Source organism: Octopus sinensis, linkage group LG22, assembly GCF_006345805.1.
Source record: "Octopus sinensis linkage group LG22, ASM634580v1, whole genome shotgun sequence".
NCBI classification, from domain to species: domain Eukaryota; kingdom Metazoa; phylum Mollusca; class Cephalopoda; order Octopoda; family Octopodidae; genus Octopus; species Octopus sinensis.
The window spans coordinates 4,155,959-4,182,368 of NC_043018.1; the positions used below are offsets into that span (position 1 = coordinate 4,155,959).

General features: G+C 38.8%; 1 protein-coding gene across 8 annotated transcripts in view; it reads left to right on the forward strand.

The window, feature by feature from the left end:
- LOC115223141 (DENN domain-containing protein 1B) overlaps positions 1-26,410 on the forward strand; it is a 222,531-nt gene that overhangs the window by 138,666 nt on the left and 57,455 nt on the right. For all 8 annotated transcript variants that reach the window (XM_029793558.2, XM_029793554.2, XM_029793559.2 and 5 more), the window contains 6 exons: positions 3,687-3,732; positions 10,420-10,521; positions 12,256-12,364; positions 13,312-13,445; positions 19,374-19,505; positions 26,080-26,139. In XM_029793558.2, coding sequence (XP_029649418.1) covers positions 3,687-3,732; positions 10,420-10,521; positions 12,256-12,364; positions 13,312-13,445; positions 19,374-19,505; positions 26,080-26,139 — 583 coding nt within the window. The remainder of the gene's footprint in view (positions 1-3,686; positions 3,733-10,419; positions 10,522-12,255; positions 12,365-13,311; positions 13,446-19,373; positions 19,506-26,079; positions 26,140-26,410) is intronic.

Consider the following 26,410-nt stretch of genomic DNA (forward strand, 5'->3'; position numbering starts at 1 on the left):
AGAGACATGTTACTTGAAGCCTTCGACGAAATAGAAGGGGGTATAGCTACACATGGGGTAGAAGATAACTGGGCGCTTCTAAGGGACAACCTGCTGAAAGCCACTGACCAGATCTGTGGCTGGTGCAAAGTCCCCACAAGACCCAAAATAACGTGGTGGTGGAAGAATACTGTTGACAGGGCTATTAGACAAAAGAAACAGGCTTGGAAGGACTAGAAGAACGGTGGTAGCAGGGAAGTGTATCAGACTGCAAGAAGGGAAGCTAGGAGGCAGGTGTATTTAGCCAGAGGGGAAGCAGATAAGAAAAAATTTGCCAATGTCCTGCGCCGTGAGGATGAAAGACTTGAGGTATTTCGTATAGCAAGACAGTGTGCGAGAGAGAATCGTGACGTGGTAGGAGAAAAATGTGTTCGCACGAATGACGGCTCACTTGCGCTAAATAAGGATGCAAAGAGAAAGGTTTGGAGACGCCACTATGAAAGGTTGCTGAATGAGGAAAATGAATGGGATAAAGAGATTCTGCCGAATGTTGACCCAACAGAGAGACCAGCAATCCGAGTTGACAGTTCCTTAGTAGTTAAGGCAATTACAAGCATGAAAACAGGGAAAGCCCCAGGCCCATCAGGAATTACTGCAGAGATGCTCAAAATATCTGGTAGTGTCGGCTATAGCCTAGTCACCCGTATAGTTAACCAGGTGATACATGAAGGAGTCATACCCAATGACTGGTGTAGCAGCATAATAGTCAACTGCTACAAAGGTAAAGGTGACACCCTAGATACAAATAACTACAGGGGTATCAAGCTGCTGGATCAGGTAATGAAGGTTACGGAGAGGGTTATAGCCCAACTAATTAGAGAGAGAGTTAGCTTAGATCAGATGCAGTTTGGGTTCATGCCAGGGAAAAGTACTACTGATGTTATTTTCCTGGTAAGACAGCTGCAGGAGAAATATCTAGCCAAAGACAAGCCCCTATACCTGGCTTTTGTTGATATGGAGAAAGCCTTTGACAGGGTCCCCCGATCCCTTATCTGGTGGTCAATGAGGAAACTAGAGATAGATGAATGGTTAGTGAGAGCTGTACAAGCCATGTACAGAGACGCTGCTAGTAAGGTGAGGGTTGGCATCGAGTACAGTGAAGAATTCAAGGTAGAGGTTGGGGTCCACCAAGGTTCAATCCTCAGTCCCCTCCTATTTATCATAGTCCTCCAGGCAATAACGGAGGAATTCAAGACAGGATGCCCCTGGGAGCTCCTCTATGCTGATGACCTTGCTCTAATTGCTGAGTCTCTATCAGAACTGGAGAAGTTTTAGGTGTGGAAGCAAGGTTTAGAATCGAAAGGCCTTAGAATCAACCTAGCCAAAACCAAAGTCCTAATAAGTAGGAAGGTAGACCAATCACAAACACCTTCAGGTAGATGGCCCTGCTCGATCTGTAGAAAAGGCGTAGGTAGAAACTCTATAAGATGCACCAAATGTAAGCTATGGACACATAAGAGATGTAGTAATGTCAAAGGAAGACTAACCAGGAAAATAGTTTTTATCTGTGGCAGATGCTCAGGAGCAATAAACACTGGAAATGTGCAGAGACCAACTTCTACCACGTTCCAGGGAGAAACTAGAAGTAGTTGATAGCTTCCGCTACCTAGGTGACCAAGTCAGTTGCGGGGGCGGGTGTGCTGAAAGTGTAACTGCTAGAGTAAAAATAACCTGGGCAAAGTTTAGAGAGCTCTTACCCCTGCTGGTGACAAAAGGCCTCTCGCTCAAAGTAAAAGGCAGACTGTATGATGCATGTGTACGTACAGCCATGCTACATGGTAGTGAAACTTGGGCTGTGACTGCCGGTGGCACGTAAAAGCACCATCCATTCGTGTCCGTTGCCAGCCTCGCCTAGCCCCCGTGCCGGTGGCACGTAAAAGCACCATCCGCTTGTGTCCGTTTCCAGCCTTGCCTGGCCCCCGTGCCGGTGGCACGTAAAAGCACCATCCGTTCGTGTCCATTGCCAGCCTCGCCTGGCCCCCGTGCCGGTGGCACGTAAAAGCACCATCCGTTCGTGGCCGTTTGCCAGCTGTGTCTGGCACCTGTGCGGGTGGCACGTAAAAAGCACCCACTACACTCATGGAGTGGTTGGCGTTAGGAAGGGCAACCAGCCGTAGAAACACTGCCAGATCTGACTGGGCCTGATGCAGCCTTCCGGCTTCACAGACCCCAGTTGAACCGTCCAACCCATGCTAGCATGGAAAACGGACGCTAAATGATGATGATGATGATTATATATATATACTCTTTTACTTGTTTCAGTCATTTGACTGCGGCCATGCTGGAGCACCGCCTTTTTAATCGAGCAACTCGACCCTGGGACTTATTCCTTTGTAAGCCCAGTACTTATTCTATTGGTCTCTTTTGCCGAACCGCTAAGTAACAGAGACATAAACACACCAACATCGGTTGTCAAGCAATGCTAGGGGGACAAACACAAACACACACACATGCATATATATATATATATTATATATATATATATATATATATATATATATATATACATATATACGACGGGCTTCTTTCAGTTTCTGTCTACCAAATCCACTCACAAGGCTTTGGTCGGCCCGAGGCTATAGTAGAAGACACTTGCCCAAGGTGTCATGCAGTGGGACTGAACCTGGAACCATGTGGTTGGTAAACAAGCTACTTACCATACAGCCACTCCTGCACCATATATATATATATATATGTATAGGCCTCACCAATGACTAGTGACTGAGACTTTTGGAAATATGCTGAAGACCCAGCAAGCCAAATGAGACCATAACCTCATGGCCTATGCCAGGGGCGTAACCAGCCAACTTGTGCGTACTTTTTCCTTCTTTGGACACTAAACTCTGCTTGCGAAGACCTGTTGAGGCAAGTGAAATCGAAATCAAAATGAAATTCGATGATGGGCATGAGCACCAAACGAGCGTGATTGTTGACAGAGCGACTAACCGGCTTCCATGCCAGTGACACATAAAAGGCACCATTCGAGTGTGATTGTTACCAGCTTCACCTTACTGGCACTTGTGCTCCGTGCTAGTAGGGTGCTAAGAGCACCATCTGAGCATGATCGTCGCCAGAGCTGCTAAGTGGCTTCTGTGCTGGTGGCATGTAGGAAGTACCATTCGAACGGGATCGTTACCAGCATCACCTTACTGGCACATGTGCCGTTGGCATGTGAAAAACAACAATTGAGCGTGGTTGTTGCCAGTACCACCTGACTGGCCCCCGTGGCAGTGGCACATAAAAAGCACCCACTACGCTCTTGGAGTGGTTGGCATTAGGAAGGGCATCCAGCTGTAGAAACTCTGCCTGGTGCAGCCATCTGGTTCGCTAGCCCTCAGTCAAACCGTCCAACCCATGCTAGCATGGAAAGTGGACATTAAACGATGATGATATATAAATACATACACCTAGGGTGAAACAAGTACTACAGCAAATAGGAATTAAGTGAACCAGTGTAAAAGCTGCAGTGTAGTCTCCCAATACACTGAATATAGTTGCTAAATTTCTGTCAAAAATAATATCCTCTACTATTTTCAAATGTTTGATATGCATTGCATCTAGTAACATTTAGTTACAAAATCCATTCTCAGTACCTATAATTTTTTTCTTATTTAACTATAACTGTGATATTTCTGTTCTCTCCACAGTGCTCCTATGCCTTTCATGATTGGAGTACATTCAACAATGATGGAAGTAAGTACATTCAATATTGAAGTTTTAATTAAAATTTTGTTGCAAGTTTTAGTCACTTGTTACCTATTCACACCCTCTTCTGAAGTAACCCATACCCCGCCTTGAAAAACCCTGGTCTAAACCATTTATAAAAATAAAAAGCACCCACTACACTCTTGGAGTGGTTGGCGTTAGGAAGGACATCCAGCTGTAGAAACTTTGCCAGACGAGATTAGAGCCTGGTACAGCCATCTGGTTCACCAGACTTCAGTCAAACAATCCTACCCATGCCAGCTTGGAAAACGGACATTAAACGATGATGATGATTATTATTAATTAAAGCTCTCTACACACAGCTGTAGAATTACAATAAAGCAGGACTCAGCACTTGTGGAATACTAAGTCACTCTCAACTGTTACTCATAATCCAGTACAACTTGAGACAAGAAAACACTTTCTTTCTCATTCACCATGCCTTCACTCTTGATGTGATCCAGACTGCAAAATCGATGCAACACATGTTGAACCGAGGCCCACACATAAAGGACAATAGCAGGATGGCTTAAAACAAACGTTGTACGGAATAAAGTTTAATACCAAATCCATCTTCTTGCTACTTAATTAATATAACTACCCTAACTGACACTGCAGAGTTCCTGAAGTGGATCCAATGGAAGTATACCACGACTGCAGATGACAACAGGTAGCCTAAATTGTGCCGGTGCTCTATTCAACATTTAAACATACTAATCAATTTATACCTATTAGTTCATAATATTTATTTTATATATATATGTATATATATATATATATATATATATATATATATATATATATATTGTTGTATTTTGGGACGGTCATTTTTTTTTTGCCAAATTAACACACGCACTATATATATTCTTTCTTCATTCATTTATTACTGTCCTTATTTTATTATCTTAACTCATGTCCATTGTCTGGAAATCTTCCATTATGCATCTGTGACCTCTTTAGCGACACTTTTCATTTTTGTGTGTTTTCTTGCTCCACTTGCTCCATTCTGTTCTTTTAAGGTGTGTACCGGTATGTGCACATGTGTTTGTGTCCTTGTTTGTTTGTGTGTGTGTGTCATAGTTTTTAGCAGCCGTGTGGCCTTCCCCTCATCAGCCCCATCCTCTCACCCCATTGTGCTGCTGATGTCCTAAGACCTGAAATTATGGGACAGTTCCTGTATTCCTCTGTGTATGTGTGTTTGCCCACAGTGGCTGTTGTTGTTGTGGTTATTGCCATTGTTGTCACTGCTGCTGCTAGATTTATTCATTTATTTTATCTCTGTCTCTTATATTTATCTCAGGTATATGACAAATATATTTATGTTTATTTATCTATTTATATATTTATTTATACAACAATAATGGTTTCAACACACAATTTCACATCAGAAATCTTGCAAATCAAATTGATATCTTATGGTATTGATCAAACTATTGCATGTTGTTATACATTGCTGGTCACAGTGCACTTTGCGTTATTTTAGCCTAGAATGATGCCATCCCACTGGCCAGGTGAGAGCAGGCTAACGTTCCCTCTGATTGCAAGACTAGTCTGTTGCAGGGTTGTCATTCATTCACAGCTGAGTGGATTGGAGCAACGTGCAACAAAGTGTTTTGCTCAAGAACACAATCTACTGCCCTGTTCTGGAATCAAACCTACAATCTAGCAATCCTGAGTATAGCACCTTGACCATTAACCCATGTGTGTGTGTGTGTGTGTGTGTGTGTGTATATGTATATCACGTGATCACATGACCGACCAGACCATCAGATGTTACACATCGCTGGTCACAATGCGTTCGCATTGTTTTTTAGCCTTCGAATGACGCCACCCCACTGGCTAAGCGAGCAGGCCAACTGAAGAAAGAGTGAGAGAAAGAGTACAGCAGGGATCACCACACCCTGCCGGAGCCTCGTGGAGCTTTTAGGTGTTTTCGCTCAATAAACACTCACAACGCCCGGCCTAGGAATCGAAACCGCGATCCTACGACCGCGAGTCCACTGCCCTAACCACCAGGCCATTGCGCCTCCACATATATATGTATATAAATAGGTGAATGAATTATCCTATGTTTATTGTCAGCATGGAAAATTCATTGAACCGAAACCAGGGTAGCAAATTCACGTCAGAAACACAGTTGAAGCGACCTGTCCAAGGGTAGAAACTCCGGGTTCATGTGCAAAAATTTGTGTGTTGTATATGAATAAATGAAAGAATGGAGTCGAACGAACATGTTAACAAAATTCCTTTACTCTCGACATATGTTTCGAAGACAACATGGTTTCATTCCAAAGGAATAAAGGGTGCCTTATGCAATCTTCTCATCAGGAAAGAAAGGGAGCCTCTCTTGACAACAAGACAAACAAAAAATTTCGATGACTGCCTACATGGTAAACAAAACGATAATGAGTGTTTTTAAAAAAACTGTTAGAAGAATTGACGTCAAAGATAGATAGTAGGAAGAGAAGGGTTAAAAGAATAATAGGTAGGGAACAAGTGGAGAGGGAAGAGTACATTGATTGAAAGAATGTTCGAAGGCTTAGGAAAGAATTTCGCTATTGAAGTGGAGTGCATGTTAAGCTAATTGTTCAAACCACAGTGACTATCGTTATCATTTATATGAGTAGAAAGTGTGTTTTTGCCAATGTTTACATTTGTACGATTTTTCTATGAGTGTGTTTACAAGGAGAACCTTAGAGAAGAGAATATGGAAGAGTTCAGAGTTGCAAATGTTACAAAATCTCCTGCCCTTATCAAAAGGAAAGGATACAGACAGTATGAACCAATCTAACTTGAAATTTATATTGTTGTCTTTAAAACGCCAAACTAATTTACTTAGCCCTGTACTATGTCATTTTTTACTATCCCTGAATGTTGAATAATGGTTTGAAATTCTCTTGGATAACTGGGAAGTGGACGCTCCTATATAGAAGAAGACATCGGTACCGGAAGAAATTCTACACTGGTAAATAGAATTCTTAATCTTAGAATTACTAGACAAAAATTTAATTCTGTTGGGGTTGTCCTCCGAGATCGAAACGAAGTTTTTATTGCTATGATTGTTGTTACTATTATTATTAGTGCCAACAACTACACTATTTCTATTACTATTAGTATTATTAATGGTAATACAACCAGTAATACCGCCGACAATAATACCGTTATTGTTATTACCATCAACATTACCATTGTTATTAACACGACTAGTACTATTATTAATATTATCATTGTTAACACTATCGCTGCTACCAATGCTATTACTATTAATACTATTCCTATTATTATGATTGTATGATGGGTTGGAATTGGCAAGATTAGTGTTGGAACTCCCGGGTGAAGAATCTTTGTTTAGCAGCTTGGTATTGTGAGAAGATATAATTTGCGAAAGATTTCTAGTGTTAGAGAAAGCGATTCTAACTACGTGGGAATTGATAATGGAATGATATCTAGAATTTCTGGGAAAGTTCCTAGCAACGGCTTCACAGAACTGCAAGGGAAGGTTCGATTTAATTTGTTTTCTGAAAGGTATTACAAACCAGATACAGGTTTTTGTGGCCTTTGAATTGTACTTAGTGTCATTTGTGAAAGTAAGAGGAAAATTTCTGCGTTGGAAATTTGGGGTTGAATGGCGCTTACCTCCCCTAGTCCGTAAAGAATTTATTTTACGTACAGGGTTGCTGGCACTATTAGAATTGAAATCACTATTCCTATTACGAGTAACTTTTCTATCTGGAGAAGCAGATGTTGGTTTAGAATGAGCTGAATCAATGTATGACACTTTCTCCTTATAACCGGCTTTTAACAAGGCGGCGTTATAGAAGTCTGCCTTTTGGTTAAAGATGTCGACATTGGCAGATAATTTAGACAGTCTCAAAGATATGTTTTTGACTAAATTATCGGTAACTGGCCTGGCATGATTACTGTAAAGGCTAATATACTTAAGATTTGTGGAAGGTTTATGATAAGGGAAGTAAGAGTTATTCTGCAAATTGAGGGTAATGTCTAAGAAGTTGGCTTTAGTTAATTCATCGTCAAAAACGATGCGCAAGCCCATTCTACTAAAAAACCTAACTAATCTGTTCTTAACCTTCTGTATTTTTTTGATTTGAAACGTTTTGGAGGTAAAGCAGACAATTGTCGCGATAAAGACCTCCACAGATAATAGTAACAACAATCATAGCAATAAAAACTTCGTTTCGATCTCGGAGGACAACCCCAACAGAATTAAATTTTTGTCTAGTAATTCTAAGATTAAGAATTCTATTTACCAGTGTAGAATTTCTTCCGGTACCGATGTCTTCTTCTATATAGGAGCATCCACTTCCCAGTTATCCAAGAGAATTTCAAACCATTATTCAACATTCAGGGATAGTAAAAAACGACATAGTACAGGGCTAAGTAAATTAGTTTGGCGTTTTAAAGACAACAATATAACTTTCAAGTTAGATTGGTTCATACTGTCTGTATCCTTTCCTTTTGATAAGGGCAGGAGATTTTGTAACATTTGCAACTCTGAACTCTTCCATATTCTCTTCTCTAAGGTTCTCCTTGTAAACACACTCATAGAAAAATCGTACAAATGTAAACATTGGCAAAAACACACTTTCTACTCATATAAATGATAACGATAGTCACTGTGGTTTGAACAATTAGCTTAACGTGCACTCCACTTCAATAGCGAAATTCTTTCCTAAGCCTTCGAACATTCTTTCAATCAGTGTACTCTTCCCTCTCCACTTGTTCCCTACCTATTATTCTTTTAACCCTTCTCTTCCTACTATCTATCTTTGACGTCAATTCTTCTAACGGTTTTTTTAAAAACACTCATTATCGTTTTGTTTACCATGCAAGCAGTCATCGAAATTTTTTGTTTGTCTTGTTGTCAAGAGAGGCTCCCTTTCTTTCCTGATGAAAAGATTGCATAAGGCACCCTTTATTCCTTTGGAATGAAACCATGTTGTCTTCGAAACATATGTCGAGAGTAAAGGAATTTTGTTAACATGTTCGTTCGACTCCATTCTTTCATTTATTTATATATGTATATATATATGTATATATATATATATATATATATATATATATATATATATATATATATGTGTATATATATATATATATATATATATATATATATGTATATATATATATATATATATATATATATATATATATGCACACACACACACTGGCTACATACACACTTATATACACACAAAGCTATATACTAACTTTATTCATGGTAGAGCACAGTTTTTATTTTTTTTAATCAAAAATGGACTTTGCGATGAATATTGTTGCTTTAGATGAATCCACTTTCTAAAGAAGTTTGTAACCCACAATATTTTATGTAACTCTTTACCTTTTTTATTAAAAGCATGGGTTGGATGGTGCTGCTAATTTACATTTATAATTTACAGATGAACATCCTCCTATCTTTCAGTTACCAACTGTTCCACTATGAATTTTAAGTAGCATCCATTTTATAATTCTTTTCTTTTTATCTATTTATTTTCTTTAATGGCTAGGTAGATTAAGGTAAGTAAAGTGCCTTGCTTAAGGATACATGCAGTGCCTGTGAAAAGGGGTTTCAATTGAGTACATGTCTTTGGGTTAGTAGTTCTTCACTTTAACCCCACAGTTAACAGTACGGAAATGTGATGTTATATTTTTTATAGAGCATGTTGTTGTTCTTTACACTATTACACATTACACTCTGATTTCTTAGTTGACATAACCTTTTCTCTAGTGATCTCATTTTAACATACCATATTCTGTAGTGGCTCCATTTTAACATGTCCCTGGCCCTTTTACACAACATTGTATACACAGTTACAGCTAATACTTAAAGTAGATTGCACCCTTGTAGTATGTTTTGAATTATGCTATTGACCATTGTAACAATTTTTATAAAAAAAATTTTTTTTTAAACTCAGACAATATAATTCCACACAGCTATGCTTACACCTACATACCACCATATATGCATATATATATATATATATATAAAATCTTTTATCTTTTACTTGTTTCACTCATTAGACTGTGGCCATGCTAGGGCACTGCCTTGAAGAATTTTAATCAAACTCATTGACCTCAGTACTTATTTTTCTCAGTACTTATTCTATCAGTCTCTTTTGCCAAACTGCTAAGTTACAGTTACATAAACACACTGACACACATTGTCAAGGGGTGGTAGGGAACAAACACTTACACACAGATATACTAAATTTCATCGATAAACACTTTTGGTCAGCTTAGGACTCAAAGTGTAACAAAGTGAGATGGAATCTCAAACCTTGTAGTTGCAAAGCAAACTTCTCCAACAACCGAATGGTCATGCCTCTATAATATTATTATTGCTAAGGCAGTAAACTGGCAGAATCATTTGCATGCTAGACAAAATGCTTAGCAGTGTTTCTTCTGGCTCTGTAAGTTCTGAGTTCATATACTGCCTTATTCATCTTTGCTTTTCCTATTTTTGTGGGATCAATAAATGAGTACCAGTTGAGCAATGAGGTTGATGTAATCAACTTTTCCCTTCCCTCAAAATTACTGGTTCCTGTGCCAAAATTAGACAGAATTATTATATTTTTGGTTGTTAAATTGTTGTCTTTAGTCTTTGAGGAAAAAAGATGACTCTGTTTATGACTACATTTCATGTTTCTTCTTTTGCAGAAAACAAAGAAGATGGACTTGAGTGGTGTGGTTATTGTTGATACAGACAATAATACTGTAACACAAGACCTACAAGACGATGATAGTCTTCCAGATGAGATGGTATGAGTTTCAGCTTGGCTGTTTCCTGCTTTGGATTTAGATTATTCGTAGATGCAGTTGAATAATTATCAATTCTAATATCATAACATCTATAACTATATCAGTTATTCTCAATCTTTCTGGCTTTGTTACACACTGGAGATGGAACCAAAATTATTGGCTCAAAAATTATTAGGAGAGTTAAAAGAAAAAAAAATTGATGTTAAAAGAAAAAAAAAATTTTTATCATTTTCTTGTTTCAGTCATTAGATTGCAGCCATGATGGGGCACCACCTTGAAGAATTTTAATAAAACCAATTGACCCCAGAACTTATTTTTTAAAAGCCTGGTACTTATTCTATCTGTTTCATTTGTCAAACTGATTAGTTACAGGGACATAAGCATGCTAACACACACATGGCTTCTTTCAGTCGTCTTCTGCCAAACCCACTCAAAAGGCTTTAGTCAGCCTGAGGCTATAGTAGAAGATACTTGTCCAAGGTGCCATACAGTGGGACAAGCTTCTTACCACTCAGCCATGCCATGTTTTCATGATGTCCATAGGTTAATGTTATATATATATATAATAAAACTCTTGCTTACTTGGTTTTATTAATCATACTTGTGTATAACAAAATTATGAATGTCTGTTTCTGAAAACACTGAAGTATTAGTATGGAATTTCCTAAATCCTTACCTTCTAAAAATCCATGGTGCATCTAGATGCAGCTTGAGTCACCTTAGTGCATGACAGTGCATTATCTGAGAATTGCTGCTCTACAAATATGGTCTGTCTCCTGAAGGACAATCCTGAAATAATTTATTACTTAAAAAGTCAACAATGTGTTTGCACCCTACATCTGAATGAGTGCAATGTGTAAAACACATTATGTGTTAGTACAGAATGAATTGTGAATTTTAGACAATGAATGTGTGTTTATTCAGAAATTGACACTTACAAGAGAAGTTGTTCTTTGTTTTGGTGGGTGTGGGGATGGGTTAAAATCAGAATGTCAAAAGTATGTAAGTGCCATCATCTGAATTTACATACATCTACACTCTACTGTATGTTATTGAGTACTTTATACCTTGAATTTCTCTCCCAGTTTTTTAAACAGGAATCTGTGCGTATGTATATATATGTATATCATCATCAGCAGCAGTTTTCCATACTGGCATGGGTTGGATGGTTTGACCGAAAGCTGGGGAAGTGCATTAGGTTTTAATCTGATTTTGCATGTCATCCTACAGCTGGGTGCCCTTCCTAATGCTAACCACCCCAAGAGTGTAGTGGGTGCTTTGGGTGCCACATATGTGTGTGTGCATACATATACATAAAAGGCACTTTTATTGGTGACCTGTAAAGGCCACTCAGTGTACTCTTGTGGAGTGGTGGACATCCAGCTGTAGAAACTAAGCCAAAAGAGATTGGAGCCCAGTGCAGCTCTCCGGCTTACCAGCTCTAGTTTCACCCATGCTAGCATGGAAAACAGATGCTAAATGATGATACATGCACATGGGCATGTATGCACCCCCTCCCCACCCCACATACACACACTTTTGAACACAGATAGCAGAGTTTATGTAGTTGATAAAGAGATATCTTTGTTATGTAACCAATAACATAATGTGAGATACTCAAATTAGTGAATTTGTGACATCTGTTCTCTTTTTTTTGTTTCTTATAAGTAATCTGCTCAGAAACATGCTAAGTTTAAGAAGTGTATAAAAGCATTTTTTTGTTTCTATTCAAAGACTTCAATTTTAAAGAAAATGCTTAAAAATGACAAGGTGAAGTCTTCAATGCAACTTGAAGGAGATGCTATATCACAAGCTTTCCTTATGAGTTTAGTCCGGACCATTGGTGAGTCATTTATTAATTGTGGTTTTTCTTTCACATGTAATTTCTTTTGGGAGCTTAAAGACTACAACTTAATGTGTGGTACATACAAGGGGATGGGCAATGCAAATTTTGTATGTGACTGAGAAATGAAAGATGTAGCTCTTTAAGAAGGAACTAATTGTGCAGTTTGTATGAGAGGAATGGACTGTGCATTTCAGTTGTAATTGTTAGACCTTGTTCCAAGACTAATATGCTTATTATAAAAAATATTGGTATCATAGAACCATCGACTTCACAACTGATCACCACCAGCAAAAATACAAAAACAGTGGGAATAAGTATAAATTAAGAGTTCTAGAATTCTCTTATTTTCACAGTACAATATTTTTTGTTTGTGTTTCGTAGATTTTGACCTGTGCCAGTTAGTTGTGTAAATATCTAAATGCTGACATCTTAAGAGAAAGAAAGAATAGTATAGTTTGTATTGGGGTAATGGATTATACAGTTTTAGTAGAGGTAATTGGCTACATTTTATACAGGGAGTATGAACAGAGCAGTTATTTTAGAGAAAGCTCAGAGCAGATATTATAGGGAGTATGGACAGAGCAGTTTTATTAGTTACTATGGACTATGAAGCTTTCATAGGGAGTATGGAAATTTATACAGGACTACAATTTCATATGGACTGTGTGGTAGGGGATGAGCAATTCAAATAATACACGAGAATAATTGGTGTACGTTTAAATGTACCTAAACTGTACTTGTCAAATTTAGTTGCAGGACTCATTCAATAGCCATGAACTCCATATTTCCATATCAAATACTGCTACAGTCCCTTACATTTGTGTTGATAGACAAAGTTGTACTCGTCCTTTCGTGTTGACGAGTTAAAACTTTTTCCCTATTATCTACCCACCTCATGTCTGAAATTGCATCCTATCTTCTGCTTTTATTTCTTGTCTTTCCAGGTGGCTATCGAGATGCTCTAAAATTCCAACCCAGTGAGAAGATCACATTTCAAAAAGATGCATTCTTATTGTCAAGACCCAGTAGCATGCGACCATTCTTAGAAGATCTACTTGAACTTCAGATTTTTCATGAAGTGAGCTGTTAATCTTTTAAATCTGTTAATCTTTTAAATGTGTCATTCAATTACAGCAATACTATTCAAGATTGAAATTGTTTTTGCAAACCATATTTTTTCTCCCAATCCATAATTTTGGTCTTCTTGTTGTGCATCTAGGGCAAATCAGCTTGGTGGATGATATCTTCTCTCAGTGAGTGCCATGGAAAGATTTAAATTTTAAGCTGTTAGCTAATTCAAGTAGCAAAATGGCAGACTTTAAAGTCTCACGTATAGTGCCTTATGGTAGTTATTCTGCCTCCTAAGTTGAAATCCTATCAAAATCACTTCCAGATTCAATTTCACAGCATGGTACTTTGGGCATGTGCCATGCAGTAGAATTGAACCTGAAACCACATTGTTCCAAATGCAAAATTCAGATTTTCTGTAATCATCTTGCTCCATATACACACTAAAATGTTGCAAGTTGCTGCAGCTTTTATCATTTGAAATGCTAATTTAGCGAAACTATATATCATGCATAACAATATATAATTATATATCACCTGCATATACACAATCTACACACGAACGTTCATGCGTAGATCAAATCGCCACTCTTTGTATCATCTTAGAGTAAAGTGCAGGGTGGAATGCACCACTTTATAATTAACTTTATTGATTACGAAAAAGCATTTGATAGATAGGGAAGGCTTATGGAAAATTATGCAGCACTACAGCATGCCAGACAAGTATATATCTATAATAAGAGCAACTTACCAAGGAATGTCATGCCAAATCTTGCATGGAAACGGAGCTATGGATAAATTTGAAGTAAAAACAGGAGTTCGACAGGGCTGTATACTTTCTCCTTTTTTATTTCTACTAGTTATAGATTGGATTATGAAGGAAACAACGATTGAAAGCCAAACAGGCATTGAATGGACGGATGCAGAAGCTGTAGAAGATCTCGACTTTGCAGATGATATAGTGCTACTTTCACAAACATATAGCCAAATGCAAAATAAAACATCAAAATTCGAAGCAATAGCTGCCAAACTAGGATTGAAAGTCAGCCGCGACAAATCAAATATTATGTGCGTTAATGAAGAAAACAGCGAACGTATTAAACAAGAAACCGGTGAACTAGAGGATGTAGCCGAGTTTACGTATTTAGGTAGTAAGATAACGTTTTCAGGCAGCACTGATGAAGATATTAAGACGAGAATAAGTAAGGCAAGGACCGCTTTTCACCTGTTAAAAAAAGTATGGAGTGCAAGTGTAATTTCAATAAAGAACAAAATAAGAATTTTTAACACTAACGTAAAAGCAGTGTTTATTGTATGGGGCTGAGACATGATGAACAACAGTTAAGTCAAATAAGCAAATAGAATCATTCATCAACAGATGCTTGTGTAGTATACTTAAAATTAGATGGCTCCAACACATAAGCAATATGGAGCTATGGCAAAGAACAAATCAAGTTTCGATTAGGGAGCAAATATTTAGGAAAAAGTGGAAGTGGATTGGTAGCACAATCAGAAAAGACACACCAAATGTAGCGAAAAATGCTTTACAGTGGAAACTGGTTGGATATAGAAAGAGAGGTAGGCCTAAGAACTCGTGGCGTAGATCAACACAGAAGGAGCTGGAGAAAGGGGGACATTCATGGCAGAGTATAAGTACAGAAGCCAAAAATTATGCGACATGGAATTCAATTATAAGTGGCCTATACTCTGTGTTGGAGGGTTAAAGGCAGAAAGAAGAATATACACAAACCTAGCAACCCTGTCCACCTTATCTGCGTGACATTGCCCCACTGAACTCATCTCAAAATACCTTGACCTTGTCCTCTTACTCCTAGTGGCTTCCTTCCTGTCACATGTTCATAACACTAACCATGTTCTTTCATCATCACCATCATCGTTTAACGCCCGTTTTCCGCGCTAGCACGGGTTGGACGGTTCGACCGGGGTCTGGGAAGCCAGGGGCTGCACCAGGCTCTAGTCTGATCTGGCAGAGTTTCTACAGCTGGATGCCCTTCCTAATGCCAACCACTCCGCAAGTGTAGTGGGTGCTTTTTACGTGCCAGGGGAGTCCGGCATCGGCCATGATCGGTTGGTGCTTTTAACGTGCCACCGGCACGGAAGCCAGCCAAGGCGGTGCTGGCATCGGCCACGTTCGGATGGTGCTTTTTATGTGCCACCGGCACTGGAGCCAGTCGAGGCAGCGCTGCCATCGGCCACGTTCAGATGGTGCTTTTTATGTGCCAATGGCACAGAAGCCAGTCGAGGCGGCGCTGGCAAGGGCCATGTTCGGATGGTGCTTTTTATGTGCCACCGGCACAGGTATCACAACTACTATTTCCATTGATATTTACTTCGATGTTCATGTACTTGACTCAACAGGTCTCCTCAAGCACAGCGGGATGTTCTGGAATCCAAGGTACTTTGAATGGGCAGGGGCTATGCGGAACTGGTGCAGGAAGCAGCCCAGGTCTTTGCAGTCACAGCATATCTCCAGAGATCTTGGTCCTTCGCCATCGCCTCAGTGAGGCCCAACGCTCTGAGGTCATGCTTGACTACCTCATCCCATGTCTTCCTGGGTCTACCTCTCCCCCTGATACCTTCAACTGTTTGGGAGTGGCACTTCTTCACACATCTCTCCTCATCCATCTGCAGTACATGACCATACCATTGCAAGCGTCACTCTTGCACACCACATCTGATGCTTCTTATGTCTAGCATTTCTCTCAGGGTGCTTACCCTCTGTCGTGCGCGCACACTGACATTACACATCCAGCAGATCATGCTAGCTTCATTCCTTTCAAGTCTACGCATGTCCTCTGCAGTCACAGCCCATGTTTCACTACCGTGAAGCATGACAGTTCGCACACATGCGTCATACAATCTACCTTTCACTTTGAGCGAGAGACCCTTTGTCGCCAGTAGGGGTAGGAGCTTTCTGAACTTTGCCCAGGCTATTCGTATTCTAGTGGTGACACTCTCTGAGCATCCACCTCCACTACTAACTTGGTCACCCAGGTAGCGGAAACTATCAACTACTTCTAGTTTCTCCCCCTGGAGTGTGATAAAATCTGTTTTCTGAGTATCTGTGGTGTCTATTGTCACTGTGCATCTGCTGCACATGAAAGCTATCTTATCAGTTAATTTCCCTTTGATGTTGCTGCACCTCTTATGCGTCCATAACTTACACTGGGTGCATCTTATGGAGTTTCTACCTGCACCTTTCCTACAGATTGAGCAGGGCCACTTACTCGAGGGTGTGTGTGCTGAGTTCGCCTTTCTGCTTACTATAACTTTGGTCTTTGCTGCATTTACTCTAAGGCCCTTTGATTCTAACCCTTGCTTCCACACCCGAAATTTCTTTTCTAGTTCCGGTAATGATTCTGCTATGAGAGCCAGGTCATCAGCATAGAGGAGCTCCCAGAGGCATCCTGTTTTGAATTCCTCTGTTATTTCCTGGGGACTATCTCTTATTATAAAAGGCAGATTTTATCTGCCTCCCTTTGTATCTTATAGAAATCTACAATATAGGATTTCTTCAATTACAATTTACCTAGCATTTTTAAGAGTAGAATGCATCGGGTCGTGCCAGGTCCAGTTTTTAAAATTTCAACCCCAATTATGCAAAATTTAGAGAAAACTCACATTGTGGTGTCTGAGTCAAGTGCTTTTCTTAGTGTGGGCTATAGCATACGTACACACACAAAAAGGGAGCGATCTGATTCACTCATGCTATCACTCCAATTTCTACGACTTTCTCTTTGCAAGTTTGCAACGATTAAAGTGAAACTAATTCGATAAAACGAGAGAAGTGTACCTTAAACCACTACTAAAAAAAAAAAACAGCAAACAGAAACAAATAAATACATAACGATTTACTCCTCACACAATTTCTTCAATTAGAGTTTACCCATGATTTTACGATAGAATTTGTTATTCTATAACAACTATAACTTTTTTATTTATCAATATATTAACGTGAATTTTGGAAGATAATTTAATGAAATGTTCTCAACCAATTCTATACTATAATTTTTGTCACAAAGTGACTCTAATTGCAGGTAGATATAGGTAAATTCAACAATATATAAAATTATTAAAATTTTGTTCAAACATCGCTATAGAAAATGGGTTATTAGCTAATATTCAATTGGGTATACAACAAAATTTTACGATAGAATTTGTTATTCTGGGTAACTTTCTGATACCCATAATAATATTTATGGCAAAATAGGCCTTAATTTCATTTAAGGTTGTGGGAAATAACAAACTATCCTTTCTTTCGCTTTGTTTACATTGAGCGTAACAGTTCGTTTCCGCTGTTTCCGCATCTCATCTAAGCAAATTCTCTCCCTAATGAGATGGGTTATGAACCTCTCTCTGACCTTCATCACCTGATCCAACAGTTTAATACCCCTGTAGTTATTTCTATCTAGAGCATCACCCTTACCCTTGTAGCAGTTGACTATGGTGCTGCTACGCCAGTCATTGGTTATGACTCCATTATGAACTACCTGGTTTACAATGCGTGTAACTAGGCCATAGCCTACATAGCCAGATGTTTTAAGCATCTCAGCAGTGATTCCAGATGGGCCGGGGACTTTACCTTAACTACAAGGGAGCTATCTATTCGGATAGCTGGTCCTTCTACTGGGTCAACATTTGGCAGGCTCTCCTCCTCCAATTCATTCTCCACATTCAGCAGTTTTTCATAATGGCTTCTCCAAGCCTCTCTCATTAATTTGTTCTCCTTTCCTCCTGCCCCTCCAAACTCCTGTTCACTCTTGACATTAAGTCCTTATACACTGTGACCCCTTACAATGAAGGCCTCCTTGCATTAAAATACTTTCTTGATCCTCAACCTGATGCCTCTACCCTCCTCATTTGGATGAATTTGTCTTCTTAAATTGCTTCTCATTTGCAGGAGAAATTTACCATCATGTCTTGGGAATGGTCATAGGAACAAGAATGAACCCCATCTATGCAAACATGTTTGTCAGTTATGTTGAGGCCCAAATATTCACTCCTGAGCTGTATGGGTGTTACACCGATGACTGCATCGGTGCAACCTCACTTTTCTGCTAACATTTCGAAACCTTCCTCTCTTTCATTCAGTCCTTCCATCCTGCCATCAGATTCTCCTGTTCTGTCTCTAACACATCTGTCCCCACATTCTGTTACCGTCCACCTTTCTTACCACCTCCATCCTCTATATACCCAGACCCACACTCTTATCTCAGCTTCTCACACGAAACTGTTCATCGCTTACTCTCAGTTACTCTGTCTCTGCCACTCTGTAGTGACAACCATGACTTCAAGACCCAGTCCCAACTCATGGCTTGTCAATTCACCCAATAGGGATCCCTCCCCAACCCCACTGTTATCCAAACCATCCTTGCCCATGCCCAATCTGTTGTCCATGCATCCACGCTATCTCTCTCTCCCCACCCTTACCTTTGATTCATAAACAGTTAAAATACAATCATACACAATAATTTTGCCTATTCTTTCTATTCTGAGAGTCTTTGATTCATCATTGTCATTATCATCAAAGTTTTAAAGTACATCTTTCCATGCTTATGTGAGTCAGTTGAATCTCTATTGAGGTGAATTTTTTATAACCAGACACTCTTCCTGTCACCAACCCTTGCTTCAAGCAAGGTGACACTTGACCAAAGTGCTGTACATTGGAACTGAACCCGAAATCACTTGATTTCAAAGTGAACCTCTTAACCACACAACCATGAATTCACTGAGCCTTGCCCTGTAGCAGTGTGCTGTAGGACTGAACCCAAAACCATATTGTTGTGAAGCAAACTTATTAACAACACAACCATTGCAAATATCTTAACTAGTGATTAAGACCTTAGTATTAATTTAATCTTTAATATTAATCAATTAATTACTGATGCAATTATGGTGGCTTTTTTTCATTTTCCAGTTTATTAACGAGCGATTAGATATGTTGAACTGTGGCATTGGTTTTACTGATGTGTTTGAAAGAGAAGCCACTCTCCATGCGGATAAATTGAATGCACATTCAAGATATAAAGAATGGTTAAGCAATATGAAGGTAAGTCAGACCTACCCCTGTTATCATCTACCTATCTGCTTGCCTGCTGTTATCTACTCACCTGTTATTCAAACCAACATGAGAACCTCTAAATCATAGCTTCCCAAAGTGGCCAATATCGCCCACCAGTGAGTGATGGGCGAATTTCTAGAAAATGGTGGGTGATATGAGCATTTTGTGGGTGACAATGAACTTTTAGAAATTAAGTCTGCATTTACTGATTTCTAGGCATGCCTAGAATAAGGATGAACTTTTATGGATATGACTACTCGCATGAAATGTCCCTTTGTATTAAAAAAGCAGACTTGTTTATTGCTCGAATATTTTTGTCACAGTCATTGAAATGGTTGTCATTTGTGCTAAAAATAGCAGCCAAATAGGCCTAGGCCTTAAATCACACTTCACTACAAAGTTGTTTTTTTTGTGTGCATAATCGTATGAAATCCTGCATACAGGATTCAAACTCACAGAAATTTTCTGAAAACTCTGAAAAATAAAAAAAGTTATAAGGGGTTATATGTTGTGCAGAATTCTGTGGTTTCATATCAAAACACAACTGCTATTTTCAGGATGTTGACAAAATGTGCAGTCACACACAAAATGACAGCTTTGAAATTGTGTTTCTTGACTGGGTGAAAATGATCAAACTTTAAACCTCTTTAACTTTTTAAAAACATTTTTCAGGAAAAAGTTGAATAACTCCAGCAATTTAGCTTGGAAAGGTAATATTAATGTGCCAAATTCTAAAATTTTCAATAAACTTTAATTTTTGAAATGCTGGCAGCCAAACAAACTAGATCTGTATTTGCTTCTGTAAAGATGTGTCATCTGACTCTGCTCTGTTGACTTCTTCTCTTTGGAAATACCATTCTGCCTTTCTGATGCCATCTGTAGAAATTCGTTTTCACATTTTCAGTTTACTGATGCCTCCAGTCAAGAAAATTTGTCAACAGTACAGTAGTGATTATTTATCGTTTGGATTTATTCCCTCTCCTCAGAACTGTCAGTTACCTATGTGCCATCAATCTTTGCCATCAAACATTGACTAACAAAGCCTTCATGCTTAAAGTATTACTTTGATGCAAAGCATTCTGACAAGAAGGACAAGCCGTTAGCATACTTTTTGCAACTGAGCTCCTCTTTCAAAAAGCAAACACTAACATTCATCACGCTGCTCCAGGAAACTAGTAAACGGGACAATGATGGGTTGATTGCATCGTACAACATTGCATTGCTTGTTGCTAAGCCTGGGAAGTCTCACACAATTGGAGAAACATTACTTCGCCCAGTTATCGAGGAGGTTTTGTCAAACATTATGCACATAAAACCCAATAACATTATGAAGAAGATCCTACTTAATAATATCACAATTTCTCGATGCATCAATGAAATGGTCAATGATGTCAAACATCAGCTCATTAATATTCTCCAGCGTTCTGAGTTTTCTATACAAGTGGATGAGTCAACTGCTGTGGACAATCAATGTTTGATGATAGTATATGTTCGATATTTCAGTGAAGACCTTCAACCTTGTGAGGAAATGCTGTTTACAGACAAATTGCTGCTTGATTCAAAAGGTGTGACTATTTTCACACTCAAGTCTTTCCTTTTTGAACATAATATCCCAGTCAGTAATATTCTTGCCTGTGCATCTGATGGAACTCCTTCAATGATAGGAAGATACAGAGGTTTTTCATCTCTCCTAAAGCATGAAATTTCACTCTAGATACTAACTGCTCATTGCTTGGCACACCAGCAGCATTTAGGGGCAAAAAATATGAATGGTACATTGAATGATGCGCTACAGTTAGTTATGAAGACTGTGAACAAATTGGAGTCCAGTCCTTTGACTGATCAAATTTTCTGTCAAGTCTGTCTGAGAAATGAGGACCATACGAAACTCTTATACCAGAACAAAGTGTGGTGGCTGTCAAAAGGAAACTGTTTTACGCTTTATTGAACTGGTTCATAGAATATCTTTTTCTTTGAAGATACTCCACTATCCACGTCATTGATGGTTGTAAAGTGTGATTTTATTTTTCTTTGTGATATATTCACAAAATTAAATGATTTGAATAAGTTGTTACAAGGAAACAGAAAATCTCTGATTGATTGTAAATCATTTATCACTACCTCAATTTTGAAACTGGTGTTGTTTAAGACTAACATTTCAAAACATCAATTCCATCAATTTCTACAACTTGATTCTTTGAAAGATGAATAGGTTGATGAGGTTTTAACTACATATCGCAGCCATTTACAATCATTGCACAATAACATGGTGGAATGATTTCAAGATGTTATTGCGCTGAATATTCCAAATTGGTATATTGAGGTCAATGCAGTTGATTGTGAGGATGATGTTCAGGTGGAATTGATAGAATTACAAAATAATAATGACACCACAATACGATATCGCCAGAATGGCAAAGAAAGTTTGTGGTACCATCAGAGTATATTGAATTCTTACCCCAGTCTGTGGAAACATTTGGAATTACTTTTGCTTGCCTTTCTTACCTCATACCCAGTTGAATCTGGTTTTAACCATGTTGGAACTTTATTTTCCCATAAAAGAATTGGACTGGATGTGACACATTGAGGAGACTTGCGGTTAAAGTCAACAAGTTTGAAACCAAATTTATCTGCACATGCTGCATCACACCAGATCCAGGGTTCTCATTAAAAAGTTTTATTCTTTTCCTTTATAATACAATCATAAATTATTTTTGCATCGGTCGTTCTGATCAAGGGTTCATTTGGGGAAAATGAAAATCAGTGTAAAGCAAAGTGCAAGTTTCCAGAAGTTAATCTGTTTGAAAAATATAAAATTAACGTTAGAATTTTATTGACACTAATGGCAAAACTAAACCCACAATAAGGGATTTGTAAACAACCGCATATTAGTCCAAATGGCACTAACAGGGCAACGAGTTTACGATATAGTGTATGTGTCAAATGATACAGGGTTGGGGTCCTAGGGGATTTTGTGTTGGGTGGGGTTGTGTCAGGGTTTTTTACACAGGTGGGCGATGGAGCAGTTTTTAGCCTATAGGTGAGTGATATTGCAATTTGGTGCAAAAAGTTTGGGAAGCACTGCAATGGTTGTACAGCTGCTAGAAGTAGCAACCGAATCCTTCGTCAAAAGATAGTCTATCATCTTAAGGAAAAGGACATATTGGATTATGTAGTACAAGATACATTGTATGTAAAAAAAATAAAATAGATAATGTTAGTCACAGCTGGAATGTCTTTGATATCAAGCTTAATCTGTGCTAAGTAACAACAGCTATCCATTGTTTTGATGTTTAACATAAATGTATTCAGTTTAAAGAAATACGATTGGCTGATTGGTTCACTTTGAAATATTTGTTTGTTTTTCTGTGCTGGTATGGGTTAGGTGAAACTTCTTGTAGGCATTGATTTATGATTATTTTAAGCCTGTATTTCCTGTCACCAATCCTTACCTTTCAGACTAGGTTTTCTTTCTGTTTTATTCCATCTCTCTCCAAAAGCATAGAGCTTCAGAATTAATTATTTACAGGGAATGTAAATTTGGTGTCCATTTTGCTCAGGCATTGCCATGTGAAGACTTGAAATGTCACCATTTATGTACATACACGTATACCCACACATATGTGTGCATACACATATACTCACCCATAAGACAGGCTTCCACACAATTTCCATCTAATGATTTCACTTAGAAGATATTGATCAATCTGAGTAAACAGAGTAAAGACTCCTTCCAGTTATGAATGACCATGGGATTGCACCCCCAAAGTTACCCTCTGAGGCACAAGTCCAAATAATTTTGTTTATGGAAGACTGGTAGTTGCCCATGCATACCAGCCTCCACACCACTGATGTTATCCAAGAGAAAGGCAAAGTTGATACAGTTTGGCACCAGTGATATCGCAACTCATTTCTGCAGCTGAGTGAACTGAAGCAACATGAAATAAAGTATCTTACTCAAGAATTCAATCCACAGCTCGGTCCAGGAATTGAACTCACTACCTCATGATAGTGATCAACCTGAGGTTAAGGTTAATAACTCTTGTGCAAGGTGCCATGCAGTGGTACCAAACTCAGAACCATATAATTGTGGAGCGTTGTGGAAATATTCCGACAAAGCCCCCCCCCCCAAGTGACTACAGGTGGATCGGCTCATTATTATAAATTAAAGAACTGAGTGATTGGCAGTTAGGGTTGGTAAGCAGTTCACTGTGAGCTTTTGATATAGAGTTGTGAGTTTCGTGTAAATGCTTTCACCCCCCACCCCTGCTTCATTATATTATCTATCCAACGTATGAGGATATAAAATGGAGTAAACATTTTAACCATTTGCCTATACTTTTACCTTTTAAATTTTTATGGTCCCCCGATCCCTTATCTGCTGGTCAATGAGGAAACTAGGGATAGATGAATGGTTAGTGAGAGCTGTGCAAGCCATGTACAGGGATGCTGTCAGTAAGGTGAGGGTTGGCAATGAGTACAGTGAAGAATTCTAGGTAGGGGTCCACCAAGGATCAGTCCTCAGCCCCCTCTTATTCATCATACTGCTCCAGGCAATAACAGAGGAATTCAAGACAGGATGCCTCTGGGAGCTCCTCTATGCTGATGACCTTGCTCTAATTTTGTTTATGGAAAAAACTATCAAAACTAGAGGAGAAGTTTCAGGTGTGGAAACAAGGCTTAGAATGGAAGGGCTTTACAGTCAACCTAGCTAAAACCAAAGTCTTAATAAGTAGGAAGGCAGACAAACAGGTAGATGGCCCTACTCAATCTGAAGAAAAGGCGTAGGTAGAAACTCTATAAGATGTACCCAGTGTAAGCTATGGACACACAAGAGGTGCAGCAATATCAAAGGAAGGCTAACTGGGAAGATAGTTTTTGTATGTGGTAAATGCGCAGGAGCAATAAACACTGAAAATGTGCAGAGAACAACTTCCGCTACATTCCAGGGGAAAGACTAGTAGTTGATAGCTTCCATTACCTAGGTGACCAAGTCAGTAGCGAGGGTGGATGCTCTGAAAGTAGCTGTTAGAATAAGAATAGCCTGGGCAAAGTTCAGAGAGCTCCTACCTCTGCTGGTGACAAAGGGCCTCTTGCTCAGAGTAAAAGGTAGACTGTATGATGCATGTATGCGGACAGCTATGTTACATGGTAGTGAAACATGGGCTGTGATTGCTGAGGACATGCGTAAGCTTGCAAGGAATGAAGCCAGTATGCCCCACTGGATGTGTAATGTCAGTGTGCATACATGACAGTGTAAGCGCCCTGAGAAAAATATTGGATTTATGAAGCATCAGATGTGGTGTACAAGAGAGATGACTGCGCTGGTATGGTCATGTATTGCAAATGGATGAGCCATGTATTTCAAAGCTGTATGAAAAGTGTCACACCCTAGCAGTTGAGGGAACCTGTGGAAGAGGTAGACCCAGGAAGACCTGGGATGAGGTGGTGAAGCACAAACTTTGAACATTGGGCCTCACTGAGGCAATGACTAGTGACCAAGACCTTTGGAGGTATGCCGTGCTTGAGAAGACCCGACATACCAAGTGAGACCATAACCCATGGCCTATACCAGTGGTGTATAACCATTCCACGTATGAGTACCCTTCATTCATTGGACACTAAACTTTGCTTGCGAAAACCTGTTGAGGCAACTAAAATCAAAATCACTGCCAGTGGAATGTTAAAAGCATCATCTGAGCATGATTGTTGCCAGGGCCATTGACTGGCTCCCATGCTGGTAGCACGTAAAAAGCACCATTCAAATGTGATCGTTGCCAACGTCGCCTTACTGGCACATTTGCCGGTGGCATGTGAAATACAACATTTGAGTGTGGTTGTTGCCAGTACTGCCTGACTGGCCGTTGTGCTGGAGGCACATAAAATCACCCACTACACTCATGGAGTGATTGGCATTAGGAAGGGCATCCAGCTGTAGAAACTATACCAGATCAGGTTGGAGCCTGGTGCAGCCTTCTGGCTCACCTGTCCTCAGTCAAACTGTCCAACCCATTCTAGCATGAAAAGCAGATGTTAAATGATGATGATGATGCTGTCTCAGAAAATGACACAAATAACTTGTTTCAAGTTAATTCTTACAAGAAAGAAAAAAAATTTCTAAAATTAAGAATTATCAATTACTAGAAGTTTTTATTGTTGAAATATTTAATTTTTATGTTCCCACAGTAATTTTAAACCTTTTGTTAACATATCTCTTTTGAAATGAACTCTCTTTATTTCACCTTATTCTTGAATTAATGAAGAATTTAGTAAAATAATTTTGTTGTTACCAAAATGATTTTAAGAATATAAACTGTGAAATTTATGATGGCAGGGTTTCGTTTAGATTTGTTTAGAAGGGGAAGTTTTTATCATAGAAGCAGGGGAAGATTTGGACTTGTTAGAATAACAAGAATGGTTAACCATCTACTGTATACTGAAGTCTAAATATTTTGTTGCAACAGCCATTTTAACGCTATGTGCAGTCTATAGAATCATAAGTTCTTTCATCTGTGCATCATCATGTTATTCTAATACTCTGATGTGATTCTCTCTTCTACAGAAACAAGGGAAGAAATTACAGAGAGGAGGAAAAGATATATGGGATGATTTCAAAGTGAAGGCAAGATTTTTTCTTAACTTTTCTATTCACTAGATATAGAATTTTTTCTGTGGTGTGAAGATGTCAAAACAGGAACCAACTTTTCACTTTCAGTTAAATGGAGATTCAGAGAGAACTGCAATTTTCACAATCTTTGAAACAATTGCAAAAGTACTGAATATATTTTTTTATTCAGTCTTCCCTTTACATACACAGTTGTTTCCTTTTAGATTTTGCTGAAGCCTCTTGAACATTACTGAGATATAATTGTATTTCTGATTGAAAAAAAAAA